This window comes from Thunnus albacares, chromosome 20 (assembly GCF_914725855.1).
Source record: "Thunnus albacares chromosome 20, fThuAlb1.1, whole genome shotgun sequence".
In the NCBI taxonomy this organism is placed as follows: domain Eukaryota; kingdom Metazoa; phylum Chordata; class Actinopteri; order Scombriformes; family Scombridae; genus Thunnus; species Thunnus albacares.
This window is the reverse complement of record NC_058125.1, coordinates 9,059,886-9,075,913: the sequence shown is the minus strand read 5'-3', so window position 1 is coordinate 9,075,913 and position 16,028 is coordinate 9,059,886. Positions and strand designations below refer to the sequence as shown.

The 16,028-nt window shown below is 41.1% G+C and overlaps 1 protein-coding gene across 4 annotated transcripts in view; it reads right to left on the bottom strand.

Annotated features, from left to right (window-relative positions):
- arhgap17a (Rho GTPase activating protein 17a) overlaps positions 1 to 12,429 on the bottom strand; it is a 29,484-nt gene extending 17,055 nt beyond the window's left edge. For 3 of the 4 annotated variants that reach the window (XM_044337805.1, XM_044337808.1, XM_044337806.1), the window contains exons 1-2: positions 11,882 to 12,428; positions 3,492 to 3,531 (exon numbers count right to left, since the gene is read on the bottom strand). In XM_044337805.1, the coding sequence (XP_044193740.1) occupies positions 3,492 to 3,531; positions 11,882 to 11,934 (93 nt within the window). In that variant the 5' untranslated portion in view covers positions 11,935 to 12,428. Of the gene's footprint in view, positions 1 to 3,491; positions 3,532 to 11,881 lie in introns of all 4 variants that reach the window. The other variant, XM_044337807.1, reaches the window with a different exon arrangement.
- Positions 12,430 to 16,028: the final 3,599 nt, after the last annotated feature.

Sequence of the window (16,028 nt, the reverse complement as noted above, 5' to 3'; positions counted from 1 at the left end):
TGCAAGGTACTGTTCAAGCCTGATGCAAAGAAATGGTTTAGGTTAGCCGGCTTGTGAGAAAGTCAATAAAAGCAGCAGTTCCAAACAGAACAGGTGTGTCTTCTGTTTTCTTAGAAATAAAAACACACATAACTGAACAGAGACAGTAGAGAGTCTGTAAGTGGCTCAAAGGGACAAACATGTACTCAAGAGTTGGGATAAACAATGTTCCAAATATAAATGGGAACACTGAGGTCTAGAGGGCAAAACGAGCAGAATGGAGGGAGACAAATGCAGAGGGAGGATCAACCAAATACCAGACAATTGTGTTCCAAAAACAGAATGGAGTCGGAACTCAGGAATTCCACAGCAGATATCCGCCCCCATACACCAACCACCCCCCCCCCCCCTCCTTTCCCTCCCTCTGTTCTCGCGCTCTTACGTCATTCATTCCCGACCCATGGTGGCCCCCGGCATTCCCAAAACAGCTGGGTCAAATACAAACTAACCAAACACACACTCACACATACACACACATGCTGCCTCCCTGTGCTATAGGCTTGGGAACGCTGCTCAGGCTCAGTTAGTACCTGGCACAAAACAAGCAGGGGATTCCCCCCCTTTGCTCTGGGAGGGACCAAGTTCCTGTGTGTGTATTAGAAGTGTTTGGCTTACATGGCGATGGGAGTCTTTTTCCTTTCATTGTAACAGAACAAAGTTTAGACGCAGAACACTGTACGCTCAAAAAAAATAAGAGCTGCAGAGCAATAGGAAAACCTGGGCCAAAAGGAGCTGAAAGGCACTAGGGTGTGTTGTTCTCCTGCTGTGGGATGAGGTCAACACTTGGTCAATCCCATGATGCGTCATAGACCAGGGAATCCCAATACTGAGCAGGACAGACGGGGAGAAACAGACAGAGATGGTGTTTGTCTGTGTGCCTGTGTTTGTTTTTTGGCATAGGAAGGGTGTCAACATGTCTGGACAAGTCCTGAATGAACAAAAATAACATAACTTGACGCATTAAGGCTGGAATTATAGAGTGAGCCATTGATGATGAACAAAATATCCTTTGTGTGCATATATTGGAATATACTGCAGAAGTGCTAAAAACAGCTGGTTGCTACCTTATAAAACGCCCAAAATTCCTACTCCCACAAATGTCACAAGTACAAGTTAGTGTGCAAGCAGGCACCCTGGTATTTCTGGAGTATTTCTGTGGTACCCCCATGTGGACGAGCTGCTATGTAGAGGAGCGGCAAGACATGGACAGCTGACACAAGAATGCTGGGTGGCTCTTTGCCACCCTGAAGGAGCATATAGGAAAAAAGGAGCAAAGAAAAAGTCAAATACAGACCAAGGACTCACACCTGAGATGAAATCTATAATGTGATAGCTCAGAGTCAGACAGAGTGGTTGTTTAAATGTGAAATTTAAACAAAACGACACTGTGAAAATCACAACATCTAAGTCTATTTTATTTCAGGGGGCTTGGGTGGAGGGGTTGTTCAAAACCCTTTTCTAACCAAAATTAGAAAATCACTAACTGTAGTAGAAGAAGATATTAAAAATGAAACTAAAAGACCTCATAAATTGAAATCAAATACTGTACAAATATTAGAGGACTGCTTTTCTGTTAAAGGAATAAAGAGAGAATTTTGGCATGAATGGGTAAAGTGATTTCTATCTCCCTGTCTCTTCCTCCCTTTTCCCTTTATCAGACAGTAATGTTCCTAAGAAGTGAGAGACAGAGCCCACAGAGCCACAGCGGCTGATTTCCAGACAGGCAGAACAATCATGTCTTTGAGGAGCAGAGAAAGTCAATTTGTCAGACATAATATAACATCCTCACTTCAGTGGCAAGCGCCCCAAGCGGTTAGTCACCACTGTTCCCTTGTCTACTTGCATCATTACAGCAACTCATGCTGGCTCTAAATCTAACACTTATGTACTAGCTGTCGCTCAAATACTTTTGGCGCTACACACAATGTTCACACCACCTGAGAGAGAAGAAGGTGTTCTATCGGTGCTGTTTGTTTATGCGCCAGCAACAAAAGAGGGTGTGGAGGAGAATAATAAGAATGGAGGGTGTCAGACATTGTTGGCTGTTGTTAAGGAGTCATGCAAAGCCGGCCGAGTTTGTTTTAACATCTACGACAGCTCCCATTCACACACAAAGACAATCTTCGTCGCTGGAATGTCTTTGCTGAGCAGCCAGGATTTTGTCTCAACCCCACCTGCTGTCTGCCTCAGACGGCCTCAGGGGCCGAGGATAGTTTTCCCCTAAGGAGATGTCTTTCTTCTTTGCTATATACAGTAGACACATCTACGGCTACACTGACCTCTGTGCAGCTAGTCGAGCCTTTACTGTGCCTATAAAAGTACTTCATCGCTGCGTGTGTAAGCATGAATCTGCAGGTTTTGCTCTGCTCTTCAAGTAGACAGGAAAAACTAATAAGTGATATCAGCTGCTGTTTGGTTGGCATGAAAACTTGCATACTTTTAGACTTTGTCAGCACACAGTTCCAGCTGCCCTTTAAGCAGATTAAAAAGCCTTCATGAACCAAATATAGGTTGAATCATCGTTGCGTGAATCTAGAAAATGGATGTTTGGATGGATTTATACGGAAAAAGTGACAGAAGATTACTGAAGAATGAAATGCAATTATGTGTTCATTGCAGCTATAAACTACAGCAGGCCATGTCAGTGATTAATACACCATCAAGGAAGGGATTAATAAGTCAAATTAGCTGGTATAGCCTTGCAATTGTCTAGCGCCCTTTACGGACAAGGAATATGCACATTTGCTGGCTTGATCTAACTGTTAACATAATGTCTTTTTGTCATCCACACATGGGTGTCTTCAAGTTTATGTTCAGACATGACAGGAAATTTATAGAAAGAGCCATATGCTTGTGTGATATTTGGCACCCGGTGCACAACAGGAAGCAGCAGTGAGTTTACAAATGTAAGAGTGTTTTCTTTTCACTTAAAGGCTGCACCACTGATGTATTTTAAAGCCTATTTTGCAGTTGAAGCCTTAATCAACAACTTATTATAGTATGGCGTTTAAAAGCTTATCATTTTAACATCATTTTTATTTTTTTTCCATTATATTTTGTTGAATCAAAGTGATACCTGTGCTGATATCGGTATCAACAATAACAATAACAATATCCTGCGACATCATTTCTATAAACCCACGTGAGTTGGTTCATCGAGTGGTTCATCTGTCTTGATTCTGCACATGCACAAGGAGACAAACAGATAACCAATAACTCTGCTAGTACATTCTGACAAAACTGTGCGTGCTGGAGTCAGTTTACGGTGCTTTTTTTAGTCTTTCCGGTTGCTTAATATGGACTAACTTTATACATAAATACTTTGCAGGATTTTGTCTAAAGGACTAATTTCATTCAGAAGAGACATCTGTTAGCCGCTGCCTAACAGATGCAGCCGTTCCAGGGTTGAGTTAAGAGCTGGTCAGCACAGCAGAGTCAGATTAATGATTTACCTGTAGGAGGTCATCGCTGAGAACTTCTGTTTTCTCCGCTCTGTGGGTGAGAAAAGACAACAGAGAGATTGGAGATTAGTACTGACAGACAAGGATGGCAGATAAGTAGTTGTGCTTCATTGCGCTGTGAGGTCATTGTGAAAATATCTGCCACACAAAATGACAATGCGGACAATGCTCCTGAAAGGCTGGTTTCAGTATCAGGTGTTGACTAGTGTGTCCGTGGGAATAGTGTAAGAGAAGTTAGGTCTCTTTAGTTCGTTGCTATGGCTCTACCATCCAAGCAACAGGCTGGTATCCATGTCTCGCTTCAGTCTACATTGCTACAGCAGCATCAAGACTTCATATACTATTCTGTTTTTGTTGTTTTCAAAAGTCACAAAGTGTGAAAAACTTGTATTATATGTAATAATAAACACTACAAATGCAGAGAAGAGAACAGAAACACGAAGAGGGCGTGTCACTGCTCTTAACGCTCAACAAGTTTTGATTTCCTTAAGCCGGAGTTAGCCAGGCTCACCGTGTCTTGCACAGAATAGCTGTACAGCCGTGCTCTGCCTGAGCCTATTAATAGTAAACTAATAGTTGGGCTTGGGGAGGTCAGACAGATTAGATTCACTTAAAAGGAGAAGGCTGAGAAACACAGACTCAGCTCATACTGCTTATCAACACCTTCGCACAGGCTGGTGGCTTCTGTGGCTACTGGGAGGGGACACCGCAGTCAGAGGGGTCAGGAACTGGAGTTAAGTTGATCGGATCCGACATGAATTACATAATACAACCCTGAAATACAGCTAATGAACAGACACAGACGATAAAGCCTCTAATCCCTCTTTCTCTCACGTGCCTCACTCTCCTCCCCCCTTTGCTCTTCCTATGTCTATTGTCAAACCTTTTGTCTCGACTGTTACCCAAAGTAAAGATGGTACAGGTAATGTTGGTTGTCAAAAACCGATGTGCAAACTTTTCCTGAGTGCAGGTTCGGCCTCCTAAATGAACCGACCTGTGTAGACAGCCGCTTGCCTGCATTTTGGGTAACTGGAGCTCCAAACTAGGCCTGGGCCCTCCTCCAAAAACTTGCTCTCTATGAACTATAGTAACCTCGTCACAGCGGTGGACAGCTGCTTTCAATTACAACATAGAGGCAGGGAGAAACAGAGAGAGAGAGAGACTGACAGAGAAGAGATGATAGTTTGGGGGTTAGAAAGGAAAGAAATACAAATACAGAAATTGGGCGGGTGGAGGGGGGGGGGGGGGGGTTACAGACTCCTAAGTGCCAAACCAGAATAATCTAAAGGCTAGAGATGAATGGAAAGATTTTCTCTGGAGGAGAGATGTAGCCAAGCTGGTGAGGTCACACACGCAGAGTGAAGACCTACAGTATAACCCGCAGAAACCTACAGACGAGGCTTCCAGCTCGCGGCGGAAAAATGGGAGCCACACACACACACACACATTACAGCATAAGGCACGCACACACGGAGCGTGATTATGAAGCCGCAGTATGGAACCCGTGTTCTGGTGTCTACACGCTGAAGAGCTTTTCATGTGGTCCTGTCGAGGGCTTGAACTTACAAACCAGTGTATTCATCAAACAGTCTTCCACGAACGCTGCCTGTGCAAACTGATCCTGATGTTTATGCGCACAAATAACTTGACACAAAATAACCCTGATTATTAAGGTAATAGTTAATGTGTGTACACGGTTAACAGTAACTTTCCCCATAAACTGAGATTACACAAGCTGTTTGCTAGTTGACTTCATGTCTAAAAGGATTGTCATAGACTAAGAGATGAGTGCAACATCAGGGGAATACTGTTAAAATGGAACTAACTTCAATTTCCGTCAGTTCCTGTGTGCAACATAAATTCTTAGGAGTTTTGCTGTGGCTGCAAAAAAAACACTTAAATGTTTTTTCCCACCACCGCTACCCATGCTCCTCTTTCCTCAAACACACCACTTTGCATCTGGTCCAATTACTGACCACTGTGGCTCAAGAGCTGGATCAAATCAAAACACTAAAGGCAACCAGACTAAACTGTATACACGCCAAGAGTAACACAAAAGCTTTACTGGTAATCCAACTCTGTTAATCGTGAGATGCTTGCTGACGTTGATGTGAAAGAGAACTCGGTCAGGCTATTTAAATAACTCCCTAACCTGGTTGTAATTGAATGATGGGAGCGCATGTGAAGACACTTACAATAGCAGCTCTTATAAACGCTAGTGTGAACCAGCGCCTAAAAGTACCGTGTCACAGAGGCAAGAAAGAGGCTGTGTGCAGCCTGGGCAAGGGACAAAACAACAACAAACAAAACAACAATTGTTTTTGCCGGCATCAGCTGACCCACAGCGAATAGAGCTGACCCCATCGTGCCTCACTGAAGCAGCAGCCTTTGGAGAAAGTGTGTCACTGTGCGCCGCATGTGACTTCTTAACAACAAGAGATCCTCGCAGGGCAGCCGTGGCCGCTAGTTCAGGATGGTAACCATGGTGACCTACTATCAAAGTGGAAGCGGAGTAAGTGAATACTGCAGCCATAAGCACAATAGAGCGGCTGTTACCGGCCGCTCGACACAATCAGCGGGATGAGGAGTAGGGAGGGTCTGCCTCTTATGGTTGCAACAGTTGGCAGCTTAAGGCATAAGGTAATAGATACTGGACCCAGATGAAAGGAGGGAGGGGGAATAATTCAGTGACTCAGCCTATACGACCTCCCTAACAAGGCTGATTATGTGAGCTGTTAACATTAGACCCGGGCTGGAGTGAATATAACATGAAGGTGAAACTGAAGGACTTTTATACAATGTGTATTGTTGTGGTGCAAAAATAAATCAAGGCTAAGCTAACCATACATTAGTTGTTAGACTCTTGTATATGACTATTTTAATAGTGCTTCAATAACTGTGTAATCAAACAATATTTAAATGTTTGTCACTTCCTTTTTACATCCCATATTACTCTGAACACGAGACTAGGGCTGCAACTATTGATTATTTTCATTACTGATTCATTTGAAGGTTATTTTTTGATAATTGTTCTGTCTATAAAATGTCAGAAAATAATGAAAAGGTTCAAAGGTGACGTCTTCAAATGTCTTGTTTAGTCCAACCAACAGTCCAAAAGCTGGAACCAGTAAATGTTTGGAATTTTGCTTAAAATGATGAAATGATTGTTCAATAATCAAAATAGTTGCTGATTAATTTTCTGTCAATTGACTAATCGTCGCAGCTCTACATGAGAATCTCTCCTGTTTCCAGTTCAGTCTATCCTGTTGCTAAACCAAAATCTGCGTGCTGCTAACTGAGATCTGAATCCAGAGGATATAATGTGATATGTATGGTACGTTTATGAAAAGTATGTGTATGATAATCTGTGTGTAAATCTCTTGAACGGAGCTACCTAAGGATGTCTGGATGTCGTCAACTGTCTATCATTTGGGATACTTTAGTTTTAAACTAAATGATGAAACAAGTCAAGCCTCTATACTGTGTTGTAGATACACCAGACCAGTAGCGTCCCATAACTGAGGCAAATGACTGTGATCATCATGATTAAAACAAAAACCAACTTTTGACAACAAAGAACAGTGTAGTCTGATAGGTCTTGCTGATCACTAGCCGTACCACAAAGGCATCACAGCTGACACAGCTCATTGTCCTCCAGGCAGTGGCATGGTGAGACACGGGAGGGAACGCCCAGTCACCTATCCTTGTTAATTCAACAGTGACATTTTGTCGGTCCCTTTGGGGGAAAGTCTCTTTTCAATATGACTCCCTTAAGGACTTCAAAATACAATAAATCTGCATTAGATTGCGTAACACAGTGCTTGTAAGAAGATTGATGTTGTTAGATATGGCATCAAAAGGGATTATATAATATGACTGTTTATAATACCAGTGAATGATTAAAAGGGAGGGAGGAGGAAAGCCCTGATGGGAACAGTATATATTCTGTTAATCCTCTCATTTGCAGTGAAGGGGGTGGACACTGAGCTGTTTGTGATTTTGTTGACCCCACATTGAGAACCGCTGAGCTGCAGAACAGGACACCTAGAGTTTCCAGCTTTAGTTATTTGTGATAAGCTCATTACTGCACTGATTGACTGATTGATTGATTGATTGATTGGTGTAACTCTGTTGTGGCAAAACATTTACCTCACCAGCCCAGATAAACTCAAAGTGATGCAGCAATTATAGCAAAGTGCTGGGTTGAAAGCTGACCTTAATTGGACCGCACCATGTGAGCTAGCAATAATGAAACTCCTTCCTCATCCACTAAGAAACACTTATCTTAGGCTGATTTCCTGACAATCAGAGGTGATTATCTCAGAACAAACAAAAAAGTCTAACTTCTTAATCATCACCACCACTGATCTCATCTTAGCTCTGTGGAGCATGATTGTTATTTTATCATTATGCAAATAGTGGTTATAGCCTACGATACCGTGTTCATATGTGATTTTCTTTAAAAGGTGTTACTATCTTGCCACACCGACCTGCAGCAAACATTGATGTATTAGGCCAGGGAGTTTAAAAATAGCAAACTGGAATAAATTTCCACAAAGAGAGACAAAAAAAAAAAAAAAAATCCTTGCCATGAATCACATGCTGTTTTTCCCTCCTCTTCAGTTTCACTCTCTACATTAATCTTCCCAGCGCCCTCTCCCCTTCTCTAGAAAGCACTAGCATGTCTCTGGGAGGCAGTTTCCTGTTTGTAGAAGAAGGAGAGATTTCCTCAGAGCGGCTGCTTGCTGGACACAGTGTTCTGCCTTTGCAACAATCACAGGAACCCAGGGGGCAGTGGAGAGGGCCTCGGCACGCCGAACTTTTGCAGACACGCAGATACTCAAGCAGGCACGAACTTTAATGGACAAAGCAGAGTGTGCTTGTTTGCCCTTAATCTAAGAGCAGACACATCACTCATTTCAGAAGTCAGAAGTCTATGGGCGCACGAGGGATTAACCCCTACCTTGTGCATACGAAAGAGGAAGCAACAAATGCAGACGCACACACATGCACATACAAAAAGTCTGTTTTCTGCATCACGCTTGCTCCAGTTCTAATTTACTGCTGGTTCAGTGCTCTGAGGAAGTTATGAGTATTCCAGCTGCGTGAATAGTCTTGAGTTTGGGGTGTACAAACATTATCAAGCAGATTCTAACCGGAGACTTTGCTGACAGTGTTGCCATCAAATGAAGACAGCAGGGATGCCAAGATGGTAATTCCTGTCTGGAGCTTTTCTGCCAACTAACCCATTTCTGTCAGTCCATTAATGACTTCCACTGCTTTGTCTGCTTTTGATTATTTTCATTTTTAGTTTGTCAATCTCTCTTTAAGATGTCTTAGTCTATAAGTATTTACTTCACTAGTTTTAGTATTTAGTTTATAAAATGTCAAAAATTATGACAAATGCTCATCACAAATTCCCAAAGCCAAGAGTAATGTCTTACAGATCCCCTCTAGATATCTTTTAGGACATATAAAACATCCTCTGCTTGGAATGATAAATTGCGTCTGGCATGTTTTTTTCAACAAAAAAATAACATCTACTGCTTCCCACTCATTGAAAAATCCAGAATCTATTAATATGCAAATGTTGTTCATTTGAAAAGTTCAACAGCTGGAGCCAAGATGTCTCATACTTCACTGGAAAGTTCATATTAAGTGTTTGTTCACTGGAGGCTTCAAGCTTCTACATAACACTTGCGCAAGTTGTATACCGGCCCTCGATCGCCTCCAGACTGGTTGTGATGTCACAATACATGCTTACAGGTACACCCCTAAAACTCAAGACTTTCAATGAGCACAGAGAAACTTTCCACTTTCAAGAGATGAATGTTTAAAACAGCCTTCTGGTGTCAAACTCCGCACATACATCATTCTGCACGGTGAAGCTCAAACATCCGACTGAAGGAACAAGAAGAAAAACATGTTTTTGAGTGGAGGGGGACTTTAAAAGTGATGTAACGTCCGTGATCGATCAGTTTTTGCTCCTTGCACCTTGTCCTCCATTATGTATTCCATTTAGGATGATGTATTGTTTGTTGGAAAGCATAATCATAATTGAAAAGACATGACTGCAGAATCATAGCTGAAATTTTCTTTTTTTGGCAATTTAAAAAATAAAAATCTTGACCTTTTTTTTTTACCCATAGAGGCTGTAATGTTTTTATTAACATGGAAAACTTGGTTTTAGTTTCGGTTTGCACATATGCTACGGCATAAAAAACCAGAAATAAAACAGATGTGACAGGAGAGGTCAAGGGCTTATACAACAGGCCTCCGTGATTTTAAAATGTGGAAGCTAAAATTTATTTGGCGATGCTGCCTCTGCCTATTTGACGATGACACATTATTGTTTTCAGCCTGTCAGTGGCTTTATCTGGTAGCATCCAGTACTGGCTGCACCCGCTGTCCGCCTGGGGTGCCAAACACTGTTGTTGAATCCCACATACACACACACCAACAACCACAAAACACACACACACACACACACATTACGAGAGCCAACCTCCCATGATGAAAACATCCTCTGACGTGGCTCACCCTCCTGTCCACACAAGCTGGCTGAAGCCTTCGCTACTTTAGATATCCAGTCACAGAGGGACAGTGTGTGTCATCACACAGCAGCATAAAGGCTCTAGTTAACAGGCCTAAAACACAGCACAACACATTAGCATTGTTCTCTGTAGGTTCTTGTTATAAAGTAGATCCATTCACCTTACAGATTAGACACTGCAGCAGTTTTTAAGTTCAGAGAACGGTCTAAGTGGAGGCAGGCAGATACTTCCACCACTTTAACACATTAATCTACTTTATATGCTTTAAAAGTTTGATGTCTGGTTGAAGCTGGAAGTCTAGTGTTTCACATTATGGAGAAGCTCTCTCTGCCACTTTATCAGCACAGACTGAAAGTGAATCTAGTGCAGAGTATATAACAGCTCATCCAGCCTATTAGTCCTGAGTTCTCATATTTTTCCCCTTAATATGACGTCTGGACTGGGTAGCAAAGGACTGACGTCTGGCTGGTAATGCACCAATATCAGAGTTGCAACTAACAATTATTCTCATCATTGAGTCATCCGCTGAGTATTTTCTTAACCGATTAGTCATTTGGTCTATGAAATGTCAGAAAATGGTGAAAAAATGATGATCACTGTTTCCCAAAGACCGAGGTGACATCTTGAATGTCTTGTTTTGTCCCTCCCAACAGCCCATAACCCCAAGATATTCAGTTTACTATCATGAAAGACTAAAGACCAGAAAATATTTGCATATAAATTATCAAAATAGTTGGCAAATAATTTTCTGTCAATCAACTGATCGATTGACTAATCATAGCAGCTCTAGATGAGCCTGTGAAATGTTCAAAATCCAAATATATTCTATTAACTGTCATAATTGGCAAAGAAAAGCAGTAAATCCTCATATTTAAGAAGCTGGAACCAACAAATGACTGAAAAGAAAAAAGATGCTAATTAATTTTCTTTCTGTAGACTAATTGTTTCATCTCTAACTGCTATATACACATACCAAATTATGGAGATAAATCACCTTTGAATACCTCATCGGTGTCAGTTCAATAATATTTTTAACTGTCAGTATTTCTGTTTGTTTCTTTGTTTCCTCATTGTATCTTATGCCACATAGCACAGTGTCAAATTTGAACGCTTTGCACTTGCATTGCATCATGTAGCCTGTAAAAAGACTCTTGAAAAGCACAAGTTGTTATCTGTTGATAGAGGTGTGAAAATCACCGGTGCACCCCTAGCCCTTAGCCACATATCTTCCTGTATGTTTTCCAAACTTCATCAAACATTTCTGCTACCCAGCATCTTGACTTTGACAAAAGACAGACGTCCTGATGAAAGGAAAGTGACTGCCCAAAATCGGTGGCAAAATGCGCCATCATTCTGCTCCTGCCTGGTGTTTCTTATTTCCCATCCGGATAGTCCTCACACTGATGGCTGATTCATTCTTCAGAGGAGGACATCTGGTTGGGAGATGTGTGGACGCTTGCACACATGAAGGAAAGCATTTAACACTCCCCCATCCAGGTTTTTATTAAAACTCTCATGTCCTAAAGCCTGGCTGGAGACCATTAAAAGCAAATGATTCATTCATGAAAGACTGTCCTCCTTGTCAACACAGACTGCACTGATTAGATTTTTTGTAGTCGTTCATGTGATTCTCCCTCTTTTTTTTTTTTTTTTTTTTTTTACAGCGTTTTATACACATAACCGCTGGAAATTAAGTTATGGATGAGTATTGTGAATAACTTGCTAAAAGTATAACAGCCCTTTAAATAAAGTCAGAAAGACAGAGAGAGGGTTGCTAGTTTGCTGATGAGCCTCATACCAATAAGCAACGCAGACTTGAATACTTGCCTGCCAACTGTTTGATTGGCGAGCTGTTTCATCCGATTGAACTGCTTCTTCATTTTCGGTCCTTTGCCTGTCGAGTCTTCCGAAGTTACGCTTCAAAGCCGGGCTTTGGTTTGTCATGAAGTTCACAGGGCCTCTCCCCGTTTCAATTTTCCAGGCTGTCGCTATGACAGGGAAAAACAAGCGAGAGCCATTGAGCCCAAAGCCAATTAAAAATAGTTTGGAGCCTCGCTAGCCCCTAAGCTAGCCTTTCCCAAGTGGAAATCTCAGAGAAAAGTTCCCCTTGAGGGCGACGGCATGATCCGCGAACCGTCTTTTTTGTGTGTTTCCGTACATTAAAGTCCCGAGGTTAAGCCGTGACTAACTTTCACTGGCTCCAGCGGCTTTTCATGGCTCTTCTCGGGTTGCTGTCTTGACCGTTAGCCGGGCGAGCTAACGTTACCGAGCTGGATAATCCGTCGGCCGCTTTTTCCCAGAGCAGAGCAGGGAGCCGAATGAACAGCGGCGGCGGCGGCTCACCTCTGCCTCTGCCAGCAGGAGAGGGAGAGGGGGGAGAGAGGGGGGAGTGAGGGAGAGAGAGTGGGGGGAGAGCAGCCGGAAGCAACATTACTGCTCTGCAGCATCTGCCAGCCAACACTACCTCCCCCTGGACGCTCACAGGAGAAACCCACTGACATATGGAACACTGTACTCATAGAAATAATCCTTGACTACATCACAAAAAGAGCCATAATTAAACATATTACATTCAAACTGAAAAAACCTGCATTCCTAATTTTGCTCAGAGTCTCTTTAAAGGAGAGTTTCACAGTTTTTCAAGTCATTGACACATGTTTTTCTTGCTGTAATCATTCCTCCTGTTCATGCAGGCCATTAAGAGATCCCTTCATAATGCACTTGCCCCCCATTACACTAAGTGGTGGTGGTGGGGGGGGGGAATCCACAGTCATCCATCTGTGCAAAAATGTATTTAAAAGTTTATTTGAAGCTAATATGAGGCCTCGGGTGCCCAAATGAGTCAAATCAAGTCAATATCTTTCAAAGTTACTGTCTTTTTAGTGCCAAATTCAGTCTTTTTGTTACTATCCCTCCACTGCAGTTGAACACTGTCAAGAAACAAAAGGGGATTTTTATTACTAAAAATACTGAAACTGTGGAGGATATCCAATTGATATGACTAACTCAGATGTCTGAAGTCTCATATTATTTAAAGATAAACTTTTACATACATTTTTGCTCAAAACAAGGACCGTGGACTTACATTGTAAATGCATTTTGAGGGGATCTTCTAATGTTCAGTATGAAGAGGAGGAATGATTACTGTGTTCATTTTAGCACCTGACTGTGACTTTAAGTGGCACAGTTACTGCAAATTGGTCTAACAAAGCAGCTCTCTGATTTTCTTTGAAGGTTTTACATATAAACCTACAATGAGCAAGCATACCTCAAAATTGTACTAAGGAATATGGGTGCACAATATATCCGACAGCTTATTGGTGTCAAGCAAGGTATCAGGTAATAATTGCTTAGAACATGATATCTGTAAACAGCTGACAGGTTGTGGAGACCCCAAGTGTGTGTGTGTGTGTATTTTGATCATAATATCTTACTCTTGTTTAAATGTGACAATTGCTTAACGAGTTTGAATGGATAAAGATAATACCTACATTTATGATGATTGAGGGGGGCATATTTCCTCCTTTATGTGCTATAAAACATGTGCATATTGCAGAAAAGTAATTTGTGTTTACAACCCTGAAGGATTGCAGGCACATGAATCTAGAAAAAAGACATGGTGTTATTGCTATGAAATTTAAAATGTCAATATTGAATGAAATGGCTATAAAATAATCAAATATAATTAAATTAAAATATGATTATTTAAAGAGCACATAACAGTTTACAATGTAAGAGAGAGAGTTTGTTTTAATATTACAATATGTTTGTGGTATATTAAAATATGACAAATCTGATCATTAAATGAATTGCAGATAGACAGAACAAACTATAACCTATACAGTCATTATCTCCAAGCACCTGAGACTTGTTAATCCTTCTATATAAATTCATTATACAGTATGCCACTTGTGTCTGGGAAGTGTTTTGTCAATTAGAACTATGAACATGTATTTGAACAGAAATAACAGGCACTGATACAGCAGTAAAGTTATGTTTCATACTGCAATCACAGTGGCGATTCCATCGAATGACACATGAAAAGGATCCACCAACATTCACTACTAGTTTAGTTCATTCGGGGGCTGCAATCTATCCCACCATGCATTTGGAGAAAGGCAAGAAGACACCACATGCACCCTAGACAGGTTATTACTAAGATGACATATAAACAGAATATCATAATGAGCACTGGCATGTTTCAGGACACTTTTCTGTCTCCACACCGATTGACATCCCTCCAAAAACTGACATTCCCTTTACAATGTATTCTCCTGTTGTCACTTGTGCATGTTGTTTTGCTGTTGTAAAAAAAATCTTCTAATTATTCGAGGAAATGTGTGGAAAAAATACACTTTTTGGACACTTTGTTGTTTTTGAGACCAAAAATCTGTTTGGTTACTTTGTGGGGTTACTTTCAATCTTTGTAATCCTTTGAAATGTATGTACAATCCATGCATAATGAATGAAATTGCTAGAAGTGATGTTGTTATTCTCTTCCTTGAAATGTGATGAATATAAAGACAAAATACGAGGGAAAAACATACATTTTATGGGAAACAAGTATTAGCACAACACCAGGTCTGGGAATTGAGCCCACATCCTTTTAAAGCTCTGCAATTCAAGTAACTGAAACCACTAAAAACTGAAAATGACTCAGATGTTCTATCAGGAGCCAGATGCATTAAGCTTCTGTAAGACTACAGATCGAAACTATAGACCCAGTTCAGTTAGTTGACAGCTTCATCTAAAGCAGATAAATTACTTTTGCCCAGTGTTATGATATTGTTAGAGGCCCTTTTGCAGAGAGAAGCCCATACTGTAGATCACAGAAATATGAAGCTGAAGAAATATGAAGTTCTTTGCACATGTTCTCCCCAGTGTGAGCTTTAATGTGCGAGTTAAAATCACTGAATTCTTTGCTGCAATCCCTGCAGCTGTGCATATTGTCGCTGTGAACAGCCATGATGTGCCTGATGCAGATCGTTCTATGGGGGAAATTAAGCGAAACACGTATTGCATTTGTCAGGCTTCTCTTCTGGATGGTTGGTTTGTGGGTGTGTAGAGCTGAGTGCTGATAAAATTCTCTGCCGCAGGCTTTGCAGCTGTATGGTTTCTCCCTTGTGTGAATCCCCAAATGTTTTTTTTTTAAATAAAGCTGATGAAGTTTATTCTGCAAGTAAGTCTTTCTCTTTTTCATGTGAATTTCTAAATGCTGCATCGATTTCTCTGAGGAATTCAGATACGCTCCACAAATGCCGCAAAGGAATTCTTGATTATCTGAGTGATATGAGGCGTCCTTAATGAGGCTGGCTTTGTAGTGGTAGGGTTTGTCACACAATTTGCAAGGAAATGTGTCAGAGTGGCTTTGGATTCCATGTTTCACATGGGACTTGATGATTATGTTGTCACTGTTCTGCATCTTTTTAATGTACCCCCCTCTCTAAATGCCTTTTTAACTCCCCAAAATCTGATTGTGATCCAACACTCTCATGATCCTTGTTGTTTTCACTCTCTTCTGCAGTATAAGCAAAAGAGAGCAGCTTACAATGAGCAAATGCTTCTGATGCCTCTACCTCAAGGGCTTCTTTCATTGGTTCAGTGGAAACAGCATCATTAGCTCCATTTTCCATATACTGAATTTAGTTTAGATACCTAGTACCAGGAATGTCAATGGGTAAATAATCAACAAAAAAATGGAAATTTTGAAACATAAACGTCATTTAGAAAAGTATATTTATATTTGTCAGGTTGGGTTTAGTGTCTATTTCAGGTTAAAGGTCAACCAATGCAAAGCTAGTGCTGTATATGTCTAACCCAAAGATATATACCTTCTATAGATGTATATAACTTCTGACATAAACAGAATATATAAAAACAGTGCTGTATGTAATGTGATTTTTAAGGCAAAAATTAGAGCTCTGCAGCTGATTCACGGAGTGATACTTTTAATATGAAAAGCTTAAATTGAGCC